Source organism: Chionomys nivalis, chromosome 19 (genome assembly GCF_950005125.1).
Source record: "Chionomys nivalis chromosome 19, mChiNiv1.1, whole genome shotgun sequence".
NCBI classification, from domain to species: Eukaryota; Metazoa; Chordata; class Mammalia; order Rodentia; family Cricetidae; genus Chionomys; species Chionomys nivalis.
In genome coordinates, this window is record NC_080104.1 from 54604512 (window position 1) to 54622399 (window position 17888).

General features: G+C 55.2%; 1 protein-coding gene across 1 annotated transcript; it reads right to left on the reverse strand.

Moving 5' to 3' along the window:
• Positions 1–158: 158 nt before the first annotated feature.
• On the reverse strand, positions 159–17602 carry Col6a1 (collagen type VI alpha 1 chain). Its single transcript, XM_057751724.1, has 35 exons — positions 17388–17602; positions 16486–16615; positions 15085–15285; positions 13585–13744; positions 13146–13274; positions 13043–13063; positions 12856–12876; positions 12728–12772; positions 11957–12010; positions 11391–11435; positions 11245–11271; positions 10323–10349; positions 10188–10232; positions 9409–9462; positions 9105–9167; positions 8723–8785; positions 8580–8633; positions 8451–8486; positions 8053–8115; positions 7605–7667; positions 6431–6493; positions 6146–6208; positions 5818–5868; positions 5567–5602; positions 5277–5339; positions 5069–5134; positions 4830–4865; positions 4398–4434; positions 4100–4108; positions 3528–3661; positions 3024–3133; positions 2731–2914; positions 2431–2611; positions 1937–1966; positions 159–1582 (listed from the first exon to the last, which is right to left on the reverse strand). The coding sequence occupies exons 1-35, from the start codon at positions 17506–17508 to the stop codon at positions 960–962; spliced, it is 3108 nt and encodes a 1035-aa protein (XP_057607707.1). The 5' UTR covers positions 17509–17602; the 3' UTR covers positions 159–959.
• Positions 17603–17888: the final 286 nt, after the last annotated feature.

Here is a 17888-nt window from a genome sequence, read left to right on the forward strand (position 1 = left end):
TACCTCAGCACTACAGCTCCCTGGCATGGGAAGGGCTTTGTGCCTGGATTCTTCCTCTCAGAAACAGCTGGGCTGTGCCCATGGGCCAGGGCAGCCTTTCCTTGGCCCCGTGGTCTGCCTGGCATTAGCTTCTCTTTCCGGGTGTGTTGGGTAGTGGTGTGGATACAGTGAAGAGTCCCAGAGAAAAATGGAAATGTTTATTATCAGAGAGAGCTGGCATGGACCAGATTAGGGGAGCATGGGGAAGCCACAACAAAACTAAAAGAGGTCTTCAAAAAGAAAGGCGAATCTCTGTTTGAGGAAAAAGAGCTCTTGATTGGTTCTGATAGAACGCATGAGTTTGAACTCTCCAGACTAAGCCTCTTTGTATATGAAGCTCTTGCAGGTAGCACCTTTGCTCTTAGACAAGAGGCAGGAGCCAGCATTTCCTGCTGCTCACGTTGAGCCGCTAAGGGCCAGGACCAAGGTCCATGTTGGTCACTGACAAGCACCTGATGAAGAGGAACGGTCTCCTCCAAGTTTGTGTTTGAAAACGCTCTTGGTCTCAATTTTTCTAAAAGCTGTTACCCAGCAAGCTGAGCCCGTGCAAGGGTTTGTTTCACTGTTGTTGTGAAAGGCTCAACACAGACAGAAACTGCAGATGGTATGAAGACACGGGAAACAGATTAGGGGCAGAGAGAAGGAGGATGAGATGGCCGAGTGCGCCCAGAGGCAGAGGGAGGTCAGTAAGATGGCCGCCATGCTGGACAAATCAAGGAAGATACAGATAGGAGCTCGGGTGAGCCATGGAGGACATTACACAAAGTCAACAGTGTGCATCTCAGCTTTCCCTCTAAGGCAGTGGAACAGTGGTCAGGAACATTCGGGTCACATGTCCTATTCCTGTTTGGTCAGTGGTGGGAAGGGCAGGAAGGCCTGTCAAAGTGTGTCCCCATGTGTACGGCCATGTATGTGGCCCTCTAGCCCAGTGCCACTTTCCTGGAGACTGTCTGGTAGAATACACCACGAAGCAGGGCCTGATAGTTGGGTACACGGAATAGGTGGCGCTCACCAAAGGCCACATCATACTCCGCGGTCTTGCCGGTGACGAGTACACGGATGTGGGGCTCATTCACCTGGGGTCCCACTACCACCACAAAGATCTCGATGCCTGCACGCTGGGCCTCCTGCACAGCCTTCTCAATGGCCTCTGCTGTGGCCCCCTGTGAGTTGCCATCGGAAAACAGCAGGAGTCTCTTCTTAGTGGCCCCCGATGAGGCTTCCCGGTAGAAGCGAGTTACATAGCTCAGGGCGTCGTTGACATCCGTGGCATCGTTGATGAAATCCATGCTGTCCACAGAGCTGGCCAGCACTGTGTAGTTCTGCATGAACTGAAGAGCTGCCCTCCCCGGCTGTTGCTGGCCTTGGCCACTATACTGGACCACGGCTACCCGCACGTCCTGGGAGGGATCCGTCCTGCCTGCTGACAGGAAGCGCTCAGCTAGGCGCTTGGCGAACACCTTGGTGGTTTCAAAGTTGTGACTGCCAACGCTGGCTGAGCTATCGAGCAGGATGGTGATGTCAGCCGGGGAGGAGAAGGTGACTGTGGGGTAGAGATGGTGGCCTGAGACTGGATGGACTCCAGAGGGCTGACCAGAGACCACCCAAATTTTCAGAGCTGCCAAGCCCCAGAGGAGAGGGCCCAGAGCTCTGTGGTACCCTTAAAAAGCTCTGCCTTAGCTGGGCAGTGACAGCACACACCTTTCGGGACACAGAGGCAGGCAGATCTCTGTGAGCTTGAGGTTGACCTGGTCTACAAGAGCTAGTTCCAGGACAGGCTCCAAAGCTACAGAGAAACCCCATCTCCAAAAACCCAAAACCAAAACAAACAAACAAAAACAAATAAACAAAAAAGTCCTGCCTTTCCCACCCTGCCCTTCCCAATCCGTGTACTCACTTGGACAGGTATAATCCGGACACTTCTTATCTGTAAACAGAAATCACACGAAGTGAGTGCCATGCCACCATGACCCTATGCACCACGCCCACTCTGAGCCTCAGAAGAGGAAAGGTGGTTTGCAGGACAGGCACTGTGCCTTGCTGCTCACCAACTGCCCTCACAAATCTGCCACAAACTGCGTCCCTTAACCAAGTTGTCCACACCATGGAGTCAGACTCATACAAGGCCCACATACAGTGTGTCCATGGCATTGGGGGTAGAGACCTTGGCCCATGCAAGTGGTATGAGAACACCTGCTCTCAAGTGGCTCTGCTGGGCCAGCGGTCACTCTGGGCAGTGCCACCCAGTCTGCTCACAGTCGTTCTTGAGGTGACCGTGATAGGTGCATCCTGAGAGCTGTCTCTAGCCCAAACAGTCCCAGAAAGCTGAGCGGACATGTCTAGGACAGACCTTGGCACTGCCCACCCAGACCTCTGATCCCCAGCACCCACCTATGCAGATCTGGGCCGTGATGTTCTTCAGAAAGCCGTCATCTAGAAGCTCGGCATAGTTCTCCTTCACCAGGGAGATACCGGGCCGGCCTTGCGACAACAGGCCTTGGCAGGAAATGACATTGAGCTGGTCGGAGCCCGCGACAAAGCCAAACACATCCTTGATGCCCACAGAAACAACCTGCAGAGGGCAGAGTGGCAGGGGTTGGCCTGACCCTGTCCTCCTGCGTCCCTGGAGAACAGTCTCCCGTGTTCGCAGGAGAGCCTGCTCAGCCACCGCAGCGCTGTGCGGCTGCCCACCTGAATGTCTGGTCCGCAAAGCACACTGAGGGGCGTGGTGTCCCGCTGAGTGTCAGAGCGCCCATCGGTGATGACCAGAGCGATTCGGTTGTTCTGGGTGGGTGGAAGCAGCCGATCCCGGGTGTACTGCAGCGCTTCTCCGGTAAACGTGCCACCAGCCATCCACTGCAGTTTCTTGACGGCTCTGCTCAAGAAGACAGACAGGCCAAGGTCAAAGCCAGGGTCAGGGTCCCAGTTGGGCCAGGCCCACTGTAGGACAAGGGATGGGGCAGCGGTCTTGGGAATCCTCTCACTCTTTGAAGTCCTGGGCGTTGCGGATGTTGGGGCTCCGCATGTCCACGTGTTCTTGCATCTGGTTGTGGCTGTACTGCACCACGCCCGCATGTGACTGTCCTGGCTCAAACTGTAGGAATGACATCGTCAGGTCTGGAGCCCAGCACCTCTGTGTCCTGGAGTCCCAGCCTGCCAAGGGCCTTGAGACCCCTACGTGCACTTTCACACAGGGCCGTCCGTAACTACTCCTACAGGTCCACACGGCTCTGTACATAGCCCTCCCAGCTTCCGTCACAAAAGGATGGGCTCTGGACCCACTACCATGATTCTCTGCACTGCATGGTGGTGATGTATGCATATAACTTCTGTGGACACTAACGATGTGTTGTTTGACTTTGTTACAAGCTACTACCAGCTGAACGTATACATAAATCAGTGTATCCAGTGGTGAACCGGGAAGCCAAGGTAGAGGGGCTGAACTCTCTGTCGGCCCTACCTGTGGTCCAAGGCTGGCTTGTACTCACCTTGACCAACTCATCCTTGCTCAGCCGGTCAATGACCTTGATGATGAAGTCCTTGGCAATCTCAAAGTTCTGTAGGCCAATGCTCTCGGAGCTGTCCAGCACGAAGAGGATGTCGATGGGGCCGCATGTGCACTCTAGGAGGGGGACGGGCCAGTCCTTAGTGCCCTTCTCCAGGCTTCCCTCAGTATTCCATGGTCCCACCCCCCACTGAGGATTCTGAATCTTCTCCTGCGTCTCCTGGTGAGCTAGACTTGCCGGGCTGGCCTTTATTGGCCAGACCCGATAGTTGCTACCCTTGCCTCTTCCTCCTCACTCTGTGGAAGAGTGGATGGGACAGGCCTGGTTCCTGCTCCAGCCTGTGGACGATTACTCAAAATGATAAGGAGACAGGACAGGGAACATCAGTGTCCTGGGCCTGTATGACCCCAGGGCGCTGCTCACGGGGAAGGCAGATGGGTGGGAGAGCAAGGTGGATGAACGCATGGCTGCTGCGTTGCTAGCCCACCGTGCAGCCGGAGTAGGTCCACTTAACACCGTGCAGGAATTCCTGAGAGGGAAGAGATGCCACTCACCACAGCAGGCTGAGGAAAGAAAAGAAAAAGCCCTAAACAGAACAGCTCCAGGCTACAGCATACCCTGTCCTGTTCTGCCTAGCCCTGGCCAGCTTGTCAGAGTCCCTGAAATCTCAGAGGATGTGTAGTCCAGCCCTGGTTCTCCCGTGTGGGGGACCCGGCAATCTCAGTAGCACCTACGCCCTGCCTGCCCGTGCCTCCCACCCTTGGAGACCCTTCTGAAACAGAATTCTGGGCCCCGTGGCTGGTAGGAACTTGTTGGCTCATTAAGAAAGTCACCCAGGCTCCAGATACTCACAGCACATTTTCATGATGATGTCCAAAATCTCGCACTCCTGGGAAGAGAGGTGAGGATATTAGTGTGGCTTAGGCTGAGGCCATTCCTGGTGGTCCCTGGGAACCCCCTGAGGGTTGGCTCTGTGCAGGGACTTCCCACGGCCTAGAGCGTTCCTGGCTTAACAAAAGATAGGGTGCAATTCCTAGCACATAGCTGTCATGTATCCCCCATGGCCATATGTCTCCCGCGGCTGTTCCGTGTCCCCTGTATAGCCATCCATGTGCCAGTGGTAGCCATGCATCCCTGTGGTCTGAGTACAAGACTCCAGGCCTCCTCCCCCAGCTACCCCCATCCATGAACAGTGCTTGCGAGCTCCAGGCTTCACTAATGTCCCCATCAAGCTCCAAGGCCATAGCGGTCAGCCCCCAGATCATTTGCAGATACCCTACTTACATCTGGGCCAGGTGGTCCCACATGTCCTGGAGGTCCCTGTCAGAGAAAGAGCAGACAAAGTCTCTAAATGAGGAGCCTGTGCCCAAGGATTCTTGAACTGTATGTCTTCTAGGGACCTCAGTGTCTCCAATTGCCCTTGGGTCAATCCTGGTCCCTTGAATCTTTTGGCTTCCACCTCTCATTGCTATAGACGGCCTTGCCTTACCTCCACTCCTAACCCCTACAGCCACATCACCTACCTGGGGTCCTTCGGGGCCTCGGTATCCCTTTGCTCCTTTGACCCCACGGGGTGAAATGTCGTTGTTCTGGAAGGAAATGGCAAGGGGTCAGCAGGAACAGCATGTGTACTAGCTGCTCTGGCCCCTCAGAGTTCATCTCCAGCCTCCTTGATCCCCTGTTCTAGTGAGGGTTCACACTCTTGAAAGACTCTGCCCCTCACCCACTTACATCCTCTCCCGGGTCTCCAACTTCACCCTCATCTCCCTTGAGGCCAGGGTAGCCTTTTGTGCCCTGCAGGAGACAAAATAAATGGATTAGTGGGACCTAGGATGTAGAGAGGGCAGAGAAGATAGATGTGACCTGGCTGGAGTGTCCCTGAAGTCAGTGATGTAACCCTAGACTCACACATGTGCATGCTGCCTGATGTCATGTGAGAAAATGAACAGTGTGTTGATTGCACATGAGTGTGGTGTGAACACACATCTACCGCCTGACAGAGGCATGATGGGGATACTCACATTTATCCCAGGGGGGCCTCTGTTGCCTGGATACCCCTGTGAAGGAAGATAAGGGAGTTATACCAGGGTCCAATGGGAGGGGCGGAATGACAGCCAAGTCAGAGCTACAGGTGGATGGACTCAGGGCTGGTGGAGGCCCAGGCCCAAATGCCTGGGCTAGCTGATGGCTCTGGTTTATCTCATCCACCCAGGTGGCCAGAAGCATTCCAAGGGGGACTGGGTAGGTGTGTAGGGAGGCCTATAACACTCACAGGGAAGCCGGGGAAACCTTCTGTGCCATTTCCTGGTGGACCATCTTCACCCTGAGAGTAGAGAGAGCTGCTGTCATCACGTGACATTGTGGCTAGATGCCTGGGGGACATCCAGGACAGCTATGTCCCCAGCCAGGGAAAGCCTCCCTCCCCACGTCAACCCTCGATGAACTTTTAAGCAAGAGGGTCTTGCTTAAGGCATCTTCATCCTTGAGAGCTGAATGTGGATGCCCCCCTTCCCACAGCACCTCTCCAAGGGACCAAATAAGGCAAGTCCCAGCTGCTAACCCAGCAGTAGCCTGGTAGGGCTGTTCTCCCAAATACTCACCCTTTCACCCATCAGTCCTGGGTCTCCCGGGGGTCCAGCAGGTCCTGGAGCTCCTCTGAGACCCTAAAGGAGTGGGACAGGTAATAGCCAGGTCATAGACAATGTGAGTTAGTAGCACAATATTCTCCCTGGGACCCAGTCTCTCCCAAGGCAAGAGAGGGAAGGCAAGATGCGGAAAGATGGGATGGGGGTATGGGAGATGCTGCAGGACTAGGGCCGTCCTCAGAGTGACACGCAGAGCTGGCCTTCTAGGTAAATAGCGGCGCAGGGTGGGCAAGTTCTTACCTCAGGGCCTGGAGGACCCTCATCACCTCGGTATCCTTTAGGTCCAATTGGGCCAGCATCACCCTAGGAGATTAAGACCCATGAGCGCTCAGCTCACTGTCCCCAGGCCACACTTGTTTTCCTTCCCTGAGAACTGAGAGTTCCAGATCAGGGGATCCTATCTCATATGGAGAAATTAGGCTCCTCCCACTGTCATCTAGGGCCCTGAACACAGGGGCGGGCGGAAGACCCTCAGGGACTCATGATAAGTGGGGTCAGTAGTCAGCATGGGGTGTGGTCAGGAGGGGTTCCTTGCAGGTCCCTCCTCTCCACTATCCATGTTGGAGCCTTCGCTTTAGGTCCCAGTGTGTGTGGATGTCTTCCTTTGCTCATGAACCCTCCATGGTTGTACTGGCCTGGGAGGGACCGCTACCCGTGGCTGTTAAGTTCATATGTAGTCTTTTCCTTACCAGACTTCTGACCAAATGGACACAAGGACAGTTTGTTCCTGAGATGCATGACCTATCTACCTGGTTCCTTTCTGAGGGCTCTGGGGACCATACCTGGTCTGGAGACCTAAAGCCCCAGAGTCTCTGGACTGAGCTTGGCTGTACTGGCCCTGGCTCCCTGAACATGGGCCCTGAAAGATCTTACTCACACCTTTATATCATGGAATCTCTTGTGTGTTAATCTTGCTAAATTCACCTCTATCCAGTCTGATACTCATGTCTCCCAAGGATTCAAAGAGTTCTTCTCCATCCCCGCCAAAGCCTAGGACCCACTCTGTTCTCATGGCCATAGTCTCCCTGCCTCTGTGGCCGAGTCTCTAACACCCCTCATGCCCACACTACCAGACCCTGTGAACATAACAGATCAAGGCCAGAGATCTAGGGTCTATGGAAACTACAAGTGTCTGTGACCCACAGCCTCCAGTACATCCCTTGGTCTTATGTTGAGCGCTGACACACGTTCATGCCAGCTGAACCCAAGCTAGCTCTAAACATGGGTACCATGTGTCTGCAGGAACACACATTTGTAGGAGGGCCCCTGTGCTAAGTCACCGAGAGCATTTTTTCAGAAGACCCAAATGGAGCACTTAGCTTAGTACTGAGCAGTACTAAGTACTGAGTAGTACTGTGTGGACCTACAAAACTGCGAAGTGTCGCTATTCCCTGCAATACATTAGGCTTCCTACCGGATCTCCAGGGATGCCGACGGGGCCTTCTCTTCCTTGGTCACCTTGTGGTCCAGCTTCACCCTGGGGAGAAATGAGCCCATGAATGTAGGGTAGAGGCCACATGGGCACCACCAGCAATTTGTTCTAGGAATGGCAAACTATCTTGGTGGCCAGTGATTGAGGCACACTGGTGAGGATCAGAAGAGTCTGCTGAACTCCAAGCTGTAGACCACGGCTGACCCCACTTGCAGATTCTTCTCCTCCAGACGGGCCCAAGGAATGAGCGAGCCTCTGTTGGGATGTGGACTGATGCCCTGCCTTGGATGTTCAGAGCCCTGGGCAGCTTCCACAGGAAGGCAGGAGGGCTGAGGCCTAGACACCAATAAGGCTGCGTAGCTGGCCCTGTGAACCTATGCTCAGCTCTAGCCTCAATGTGTCCCCTAGACAACCCCAGGGCATGACTTACCGGGTCTCCCCTTGGGCCCCTCACACCAGGGGTCCCCCGAGGTCCTCTTTCACCAGGGCCACCCTGTGTGGAGAGAAGTAGATATGAGTCTATCTGTGATGCACTCCTGGGAAGGGTGGGAGCTTGAAGGCTGGGCCCAGTGATCTCCCCAGATGTCATGACACATCATTCCAGAGGTGGGCCTCTGTGTTCCTCAGGCTGTCTGCCTCCTCAAGACTCTCAAGTGACCCCTGGCCCTGCATGCATGGTGAAATTTAGAATGGCTAGGGTTTGGCTTCCCGCCTAGCCAAGGCCTACAGACAGAGCACTAAGGACCTACAGAGGTCAGATCCAGGCCAGTCTGCACGAGTCTTTCCTGCGGATGGTGAGGACAGTACAGTACCATCCAACTGACTCACCCTCTCTCCTGGGGGTCCATCTGGGCCAGCGTTCCCCTAGGACAAGGAAGACAGTACATGAGTCTGCGCACTAGGCTGCACTCCGCCTGCAGCTGAGGATGGAGGCTGGACCAGGATAGGGGTGCTTACCTCATCACCAGCCTCTCCTTTCTCTCCGGGGGGACCAGGTTCTCCTGGATCTCCCTGGGGGAGGACAAGTTGAGAATGACCGCAAGCCCCAATGTCCACGAGGCTCATACTACCCCATCCCATCATATGCCAGGTCATCTTACCTCGTCTCCAGTTGGTCCTGAGCTTCCTGGTCTCCCAGCCTCGCCATCCACTCCAGCTTCACCCTGGGGAAGAACAGAGATCTTGGTCGATGGGTTCAGACACTGGAAGCCACATCAGGGCCTGGGCCCAGTTATGGCCTCCTAGGGTCCTCACAGTTCACCCTCATCTGCACAGCACACCCTTGACCATAAAAGCCTTAAAATCCCTCAGGTCCAGACCTGAGCTGCATGGTGGTGAGCGGCAAACTTGAGTCTGCCAATCGAGGTTTCATGGCGGGACTTCTCAGAGCCAGGCTTGTTCCCCACACTGTGGGTCCCAGAAGGAATACTTGGCCTTAGTAGAAGGTAGAGTCTCGACTCTCTGGGGCTGCCTGTCACCTACCTTCTCTCCTTTCAATCCAAAGGCACCAGCATCACCCTTGGGACCTGGGGGTCCTTGAATGCCCTGGTGGGAAGATGGATATGCAGGTCACAGGTAGCTAAGATCCCCCATGGGCCCCAGATAAGCGGCCATCCTCAGACTGAGCAAATAAATCAAATGAATTCACATACACCTCGGCCATTGGGCAGAGTAGGTGAATTCACATGTAGCTCGGCCATTGGGTGGAGTCAGAATAGCAAGGGTTTGAACCAAATTTCCAAGAACCCATTATTCCAAAATATAGGAGGTAGAGGAAGTGACTTACATCAAATCCTGGAGAGCCCTTGCAGCCTGGTAGTCCTGGGAACCCTGTCTCCCCCTGGGAGAAGGAAACAGCAAGATTGGTGTGATTGAGTAGAGACTTGAACTCTGTTCATCCAAGCCCCACCCAGGAAGGTCAGGAGCCCTCTGCACTTAAGGGGATCACTTTTCTCCTTTTCTGCATCTCTCTCTCTCTCCCCTCCCCTCCCCTTCTCTCCCCTCCCTTCCCTTTCTAGGTAAGCTCTGTCTGATGGCGTGTTTGTCCCCCACCATGGAATCTGTGGTCCCACCTCGCGCCTGCATATCATTACACTACAATATTAGGATATTTTTTTTAATGGCCAGGAAGGAGTCACGCCATGCATGCCATACAACAGAACTCACATAGGAGGTTTATTGGAAGAGGAGAGAGAAAGAGCAGAGAAGGGAGCAGAGACCAAATGTAAAACCACAGGAGAGAGACCTTGGGGGGTGAGAGCCAGAGGCCTCATGGCGGGCAGGAGACAAGCATGCCGTGGAGGCAGAGCTTAAGTGAGGTAGTTATTGAGAGCAAGGTGAAGGGGAGGGAAGAGGAAATGAGAGAAACAGAGAGGAAGAGATAGAAGAGGCAGGGACCAGTCTTTCCTATGACCTGGGTCTTGGCAGGTAACATCACCTGACTCTCACTCTCAGGAAGCCCCACCATGAGAACTGCGCCTGCGCACTTGGGGCAGCCCCTGGCTTTGTCTCCTCCCATCTTAGAGGGTATACCCCAGCCTCTCAGCCTTCCGGCCTCATGATTACCTTCATGCCGTCTACCCCGTCAATGCCACGCTTGCCTTTCTCACCCTGTGAGACAGGGAGACAAAGGGAGGTTAGACGAAGGCCAGATGTGGCCAGCGTGAACAGCATTTACGTCCTTGACCCATCCGTACTCACCTTGTAGCCTTTTGGTCCTCGGGAGCCCTATGGGAACAGGAAGAAGAGGGTGAGAGGCAGTCCCCTGGCTGGACCAGGGGACTTGGCCCCCACTGCACCGTCACACTGCACCATGTCACCCTGCACCGTGTCACCCTGCACCATCACACTGCACCGTCGTCACACGGCACCGTCACATGGCACCGTCACACTGCACCGTGTCACCCTGCACCGTCACACTGCACCGTCATACTGCACCGTGTCACCCTGCACTGTGTCACACTGCACCGTCACACTGCACTGTCGTCACACGGCACCATCACATGGCACCGTCACCCTGCACTGTGTCACACTGCACCGTCACACTGCACCGTCATACTGCACCGTGTCACCCTGCACTGTGTCACACTGCACCGTCACACTGCACTGTCGTCACACGGCACCGTCACATGGCACCGTCACCCTGCACTGTGTCACACTGCACCGTCACACTGCACCGTCATCCTCCCAGTAGGAGGGAGGGAGGCACGCACAGTGTGGTGGGACCACTGTGAACACAACAGCATCCCACACACCCAAGAGATACAGAATTGTGACGATCAGGGGCGCAGGACAGAGTGGTAAGGAAGAGGACAGGGCCTGTATTCAGAGGGTCTCCAGGAACTGCCCACTGAGGCAAAGTGACATTCCCAGTCCTCCTGATCCAGGTGGCCTGAGGTGGCAGCAGAACTCAGGGGACCTGTCCCTGGAGACCAGACACATCTTCCCCTGAGGCATGGAGGGAGGCGGGAGGGTCTGATTCCCATGCTTCCCCGTGACAGAAGCACCGGCTCTCTCCCTGTGATGCTTATTGGTCAAGATATTGAAGCTGAAGATATGGAAGCTGGAGATATGGAAGCTGGAGATATGGAAGCTGGAGATATGGAAGCTGGCCCTCACTCACCTTCTCTCCGCGGCTCCCTTTTTCTCCCTATGAACCAAACAGAAAAGGAAGGGGTACGTTATTTTTGTACTGACCAGTTTGTACCTCACTGCCAAGCCCTGATCCATTCCATTCAGGAGAGGTCACTGGGCATTAGGGACACGTACCTTCATACCCTGGTACCCGACTGGCCCAAGATCTCCGGGTCTTCCCTGGAACAGAACAAGAGATAGTCAGATATCCCTGGATCACAGGGGAAGGGACCAACCACTCAGCCCACCTCACCCCTCACTACGACTAGAAAGACCCACATAGAATCTTGAACCCAGACAGGCCCAGAACAGGGTGGGTAGGGAAGAAGACAGGGCCTCTGTGAGGCTCCCAAAGGTTCTCCCAAGATCTCATGGCAAGCTCCCGGAGGGAGGAGAAGGGGACACAGTACCCCAGAGAAGAGGGAGGGAATCCAGAACACCCAGGAGGGAGGAGAAGGGGACACAGTACCCCAGAGGAGAGGGGGGGGATCCAGGTCACCATGAGGAGGGCTAGAAAGGAAGGGGAATTGCCAGGAGATTGATCATGGCCCAAAGCAGACTTGTTGGCCTGACCCCTGGGGCAGCCTTTCTTCTCCCAGTGCTCAGAGCTGCTGTTCTAGAAGTTTCTATGGCTCAGATCCCCAGACTCAGGCTTCTCAGCATTTGTCCCCACTGTCACGCAGATGGTAACCCATACTCACAGGGTCTCCAGCTTCTCCCTTCTCTCCGGGAAGACCTGGCTTTCCTCGTTCCCCCTGGAAGGCAAAGGAGATCAGCTCAAGGGAACCAGGTCAGGAGCCACGCCCATCTGTCGTGGAAAGCTGGGCGAGACCCCTTAGGCATGAGAAAGATCTACAGGGCGATTCCATCCAGGTTCCAGAATTCTTCTGGCCGTGATTCTGGGACTGCCTGAGTTCTGGGAGTCTTCCCAGGTTCCTCAGGCTGTGCCACCCTAGACTTGGGCCTAGACTTTGCCTCTGCCCACAAGTTCTCAAGACAGAGCTGGTGTGTACTCTAGGCCTAGAGAAACAGGAAGACCCAGCAAGGAAGCTCCCTGGGGTGGGGTGAGGGGATAGCTCAGCTCTGTGGGTGACGGCCATGTGGCAGGAGAGTCACCCTAGATCTGACCCCAGCATCTCCCATAGTGTTCAGATTTGCCCATGTGAGTCTCAGTAGGACTTGGACCCCCAGTTTCATTCCCAACCCCACCATAAGGTGTTTGATTTCAAGAACCAAGTGGATGCCAAACCAACTTTAAGCCTGAAGGCAGTCTTGGGGACCACAAGGGGGAGACTCTACATTTCCAACTCCCACACCCCAAACCACATTTAAGTGATGCCCAGTCTTTGTCGCTGGACAAAAATACCTGCCCAGCCAGTGTCAGGTGTATAAGATTCCCAAGGAGGTGGGCGTAGAGCTATGGTTCCCAGTGACTCCATCTCAAGAGAAGCAAGGCAATTTCAGCCACTCACCTCATACCCGGGGTCACCTCGGGGACCAGGAGGTCCTCTGGCAGCCTGAAAGAAACAAGAGACCTCTCTTCATCCTCAGACCCTAGACAAGGGTCAAGGGGTCAGCATGGAAAGTGGACCACACTTACCTGGCAGTCAAAGGTACAGCACTGTGGAAAAAAAGGATAAAGATCAGTCAGAGTCCAAACGCAGGGGATGGATGCTCCAACAAGGACAGGGAAGGGCCCTGGGACACTCACTCCAACAGAGGACACACTGGCAGGGCTAGGACCGCGTAAGACACAGCCCTGACGTGGCTCAGGGGGGCGCACTTACCACTTGTTCCACGTTATTTTTCTGAAATGGAAACCGAAGGGTGAGTTAGTCTCTCCCCTGGGCCCAGGCTTTCTTCCCCCACCCCAAAGAGGTCAGCGCTCACAATCATTTCCACAATGGTGTCAATGGTCTGGCTGATGGTCTCTTCGGCATCGCGGCTATGCCCCCAGTCCGCTGCTGTGAAGTTGCGCCGGTATGTGTGGTCTGTGGCGATGATGCTTAGGCGTGGCTCCTGGGCGCGTGGAGGAGGAGAGAATGAATGACCTCTGAAAGGCCATGCACCACCAGGAACTGGGTGGTGGTTGCAGAGCCAAGCCTCAGGGGTGTGGGGTCAGCCCTTTGAAGGGCTAGGACTGTCTGCTGGGGGGTCTCCACCCCAAGGGTCATACCAGGGGCCCAGCAGGTGGGAGGGGCCTTGAAACAGTCTGTGTGTACCCAAACATTAGCAGAGAAGACTCCAGTGACTCTGGGGCTCAGACGGCAGGAGCCCAGATGACCCTCCATCTTGTGTGTTGAGAGCATAAAAGGAGGTGGGGTCTTACTAGGTGGTCAGGTGTGATGGCCACGGAGAAGACTTTGATGCCCAGATGCTTGGCCTCGTTGACTGCATCTTCAAGGCCCCCACATGGTTCCTTGTAGCCCTCTAGGGGGTGCCCATCAGTCACCACGATCAGGTACTTGTTCTCCTTGAGGTGGGAGCCCCTGGAGAGGTGGGCAGCATGAGACCCCTCTCTAGGGCTCAGAGCCTGGGAACCCTCAGAGCTGGTGACCAGAGGTCAAGGAGAAGGACCTGATGAAGCTCTGGACATGCTGTCCCCTGTCACCGAGGGACCAGGATTCCCCATTGATCGTGATTATAAAGGAGCAGGTCTTGTTACATGGCCACATCTTTGAGATGCACTGTCAGGGAAGGCACCGGTCCTTCGTGTGCACACTAAGTGGGCATCATCTCAAGATGCACTGGACCCCAAACCTCTGAGAACAAGAGAGCCAGGGGTGACCCTGGGCTACTGGGGGTTGGTGGTGTCCTGTGGAAGGCAACTGGTGTAAGAGGTAGAGGGACTCACAGATACCCTTGGATTGTTTCACCCTAAACAATGCAATGGCCTCTCTGAGCAAGAGGTCAGAGTGGGGTAGGGGGCCACACAGACATCAGGGCTTTTCCACACAACGTGCAAGTTTATTCTGTGGATCGCACGTGGCAGCCATGCCCTAGGCCATATCTCCAACCCAGCCACTAACCTTCTCACCTCGTACAGCTACAGATGGGAGACAGGGCCTGGCACAGCCTGTACAATTTTATCACACATTGGTGTTAACGTGGAGGGGCCCAATGGACCTCGGAATGGGGCTCAGCCCTGCAGCCTCACAATGCTGGGGGATCTCAATGAAGCCGCAGAAGGGAAGAGGGGTGAGGGGCTCGTATCTCTCCCCTGAGCTGGCTGCACGGGGAAGGAGTAGAGTCATAGCCACCTGTTACCCATCAGCTCAACGCCTGGGTCATTATGGGAAGACATTGAGCCAGATGAGGAAAGGGCCTCAGACCCACTCATGATGGGTTGTGGAAGAAGCCATTCCGCCCGCCACTAAAGGACTTCAGGCGATGCCAAAGCTGTCCTGCAGTAACTGGCTGCTCTCTTCTTCTCTCCCTACATCACTATCTGCTTCTCTGTCACCTCTTTCTCTGGGTGGTGACCAGGGTCATTTAGTTCACTGGTTGAGACAGTGACTAGGCACACGGATGGATGGAGATTGGGGTATGGCCTTGTGGTCCCTGGCAAGGTGAATAGGTTTGTGGCTACAGGCACATTGCCCCCTGAGGTAGAGTTTCTAGACTCCAGCCCAGCCTTGGATGGGTAACGGGCAGCCTGGCAGCGGTTCACCTGGCCATGAAAAATGGGTCAAGGAGGCTCTGTAGCACACAGGTTGAGAAGGTGTCTGAAGTCACAGGGGACCATCCTGGTTGACAGAGTTAGACATGGCCGGCCCGGATTGGGCCCCTGCGGATGGCTGGCCATTGTGAATGGCCCTGCACCACTCACCCTATGAGCAGCTCCTCCAGCCCCTTCTTAATGGCGCAGTCGGTGTAGGTGCCTTTGCCGAAGTACTTGACCGCATCCACGCTAGCCTTGAGCTCATCGCGGCCACTGGGCATGCGCGTGAGCCCTCGGATGATCTCCACTTCATCGCTGTAGTGCAGGGCACCCGCATTCCAAACCAGGTTACGGTCACACCGGTAGTACCTGAGAGCCACAGGTGGGACGAGGTGAGGGGGCTTCACTCTAACTGGCACAAAGGGACCTGCTGTCCCACCCAAGGGTGATCTCATGGATGATCACGCGGCTCAGGGTCCACACAATGGGCACGGCTGGGCAAACCAACCTGGGTCTCAACTGAGCTATAAACATGACCCCAGCTGGAGCCACAGACCCCCATGTACTGCAGAGGGCTGGGTGAGGACAGAGGCAGGCACATCACAGGCCAGTTCTAAATAGGACAGGTGGGTTTCTGAAGTGGGTTCAAGTTGCCTCCACCTTGTTGGCCACACAGCTCTCCAAGGCCTGCTATGGTGGCCCATGCAGGACATCAGGAGACAGGGTAACTAAGGCCTCTGGAGTAAAATGTAATTCCATTCGTATCATAGGTGGGACATGAATGCTGAGTAAAGCGACCTAGGCCACATCACTGCCTTCTACATTAGGACCTCCCTTTTTCTTCCTAGGGCCTCAGATTTGTTCATTAAGTTCATATTCTAGAACTCCACAGTCCCTGAGGTGGCAGCCCTGGGGGTAAATGGTTTGCTCCCACATTCCAGAGCCACGGTCTCTACGGGTAGGGCCCTGGACCCTGGGCCCTGGGCTGGGTAGCTAGTAAGGCTGAAGATCACACTGTCTGAATTCCCATCCTCACACTGACTGACCGCTGTGCAGGGACCCTGCTATGGGGAGACGTTCATCACCTACACCTTTCCTCAGGACCTGCCCTAGCCACACCCTCTGTCCTCAGGGCCCCACTGAGGAGGGAGTGAGAAAGGGGGTACATGAAGCCTGCACCCCTACTCACAGCCTGTGCTGAGGACACTGGGGACTTAGGAAGACATTCTGAAGTCCATGTGGACCAGGTGGGGTCCAGCTGCATGCAGGACTCCAGGCGTGAGGCATAAATAGTTATCTGACTGACTCCCCAAACTCCTGTCTGTGTTTGGAGTGTGGAGAGGCCACATCTCTACACTCAGTATTGTCTCCTCAGTCCTTCGGGCGAGGTAATTCCTCCCCACTGTCCCATCTCACACTCGGTCAGCCTCCCTCCTGCTCCACCTCTCCCCCACCCAGCTGCACCACACAGGATAGAGTCCTGAAGTGGGAAGTTAAGGCTCAGCTCTGCATGCAGGTCTACCCCCTCCCCAAGCCCATACAGGACAGGCCAAGGCAAGTTCACGCTACCTGTCTCTCAGGTTGTCGATGAAGCGCTTGGTGAAGGACTTCACCTTGTCCACCAGGGCCCCATAGGGTTTTAGCCTCAAGGCCACACTTTCAGAGGTGTCCAGCACGAAGAATAGATCCACAGGGCAGTCTGAGCCAGGGAAGGTTCCATAAGGTCATTCAGCCATGCCTTGAGCCCCGCTGGGAGCACCAGACCCTCTTCACACATCCCCATTCAGGCCAGAGGCTCTCTGAGACACCATCCCTTCTTAGCAGCAGAGCCCTGGGCAGGTGATGGCGGCCCACCAGCCACCTGCCTGGTAGGCGACACCCAGCAGGGTCGGAAGGACACCCAGGGTGTCCTGTCCCTTGAACAGAGCCTCACTCAGAGTGGCCTTGGCCAGTTACAGAGGGCAGAGACTGCCTGGGAGAACTGGATTATTTCTCATTTGTTCTCAGGTTCAACTCAAAGCCATGACCTCATGCTCGGGTATGAAGGGACAGGTCATCTATCTGGCTGTCAGGCAAAGAGAAATAGCAGTTTTGGGGCCTTTAACAGTTATTCACCCAGGACAGAAAACGGACCAGGCATGGTAGCCACAGGCTCCCCTTCATTGGTAGGGCCCCCTGGAGTCTCCAGCTCTGTCATCTCCCGAGCATGGAGAGATTTGAGGTGACAGGACTCCAGGACCTTGTGGGTGGGAGCAGTGTTCCAGCTGCTTCAAGATGGGAACTGAGTGGAATGCAGGCTTGGGCAAGGGACAAGGCCCCTTCTCGGTGGCTCTCCACAGGATTAAGACAAAATGAGACTAGTGACAGTACCCAGGTTATGGGGGGCGGGGGAAGGTGAGCATCGATTCTATCTTCTTCCAGGCATTCAGGCAGCTAAACACAGCACTCGGGAGTGCAGTAAGCTCACTCACCTTGGAAGGCAATAGCCTTGGGGCCCTGGATGTCCTGTGCAGCCACCCAGCAGGCCTGTAGCAGCAGGGACAGCAGAGCGTGGGCCAGCCTCATGTTTTTGGCTGGCCTGCGGGTCCCCATCAAGTGCGGGCCAGGGTCAGGGTGGGCGCTGGTAATGGCAGCGTAAGAGGATGTCTCTGCTCGCTGCAGTTAGAGCCCAGGGCTGTTGGGAGCCAGTGAGGGTGGAGGGAGGGAGGGAGGGAGGTGCAAAGAGGGGAGGGATCAGGAGAGGAGGGGGAGAGGAAGGGGAGGGCCTCAGAGCTGAGTGAGTCACAGCTTCGGGTCTCTGGAACCTTGAAATAAAAAAACCCTCTCCTCAAGGGTTTTATGAACCAAGATACTCCTGGGCTGTGGAATTCCAGTGACCACAGGACGTGGGGTGTTTCCTCGCCCACAGTCGACTACCCTGTGTAAAGAAGAATAAAATATAGTGTGTACGGAATATGTGATCCCAAAAGAAG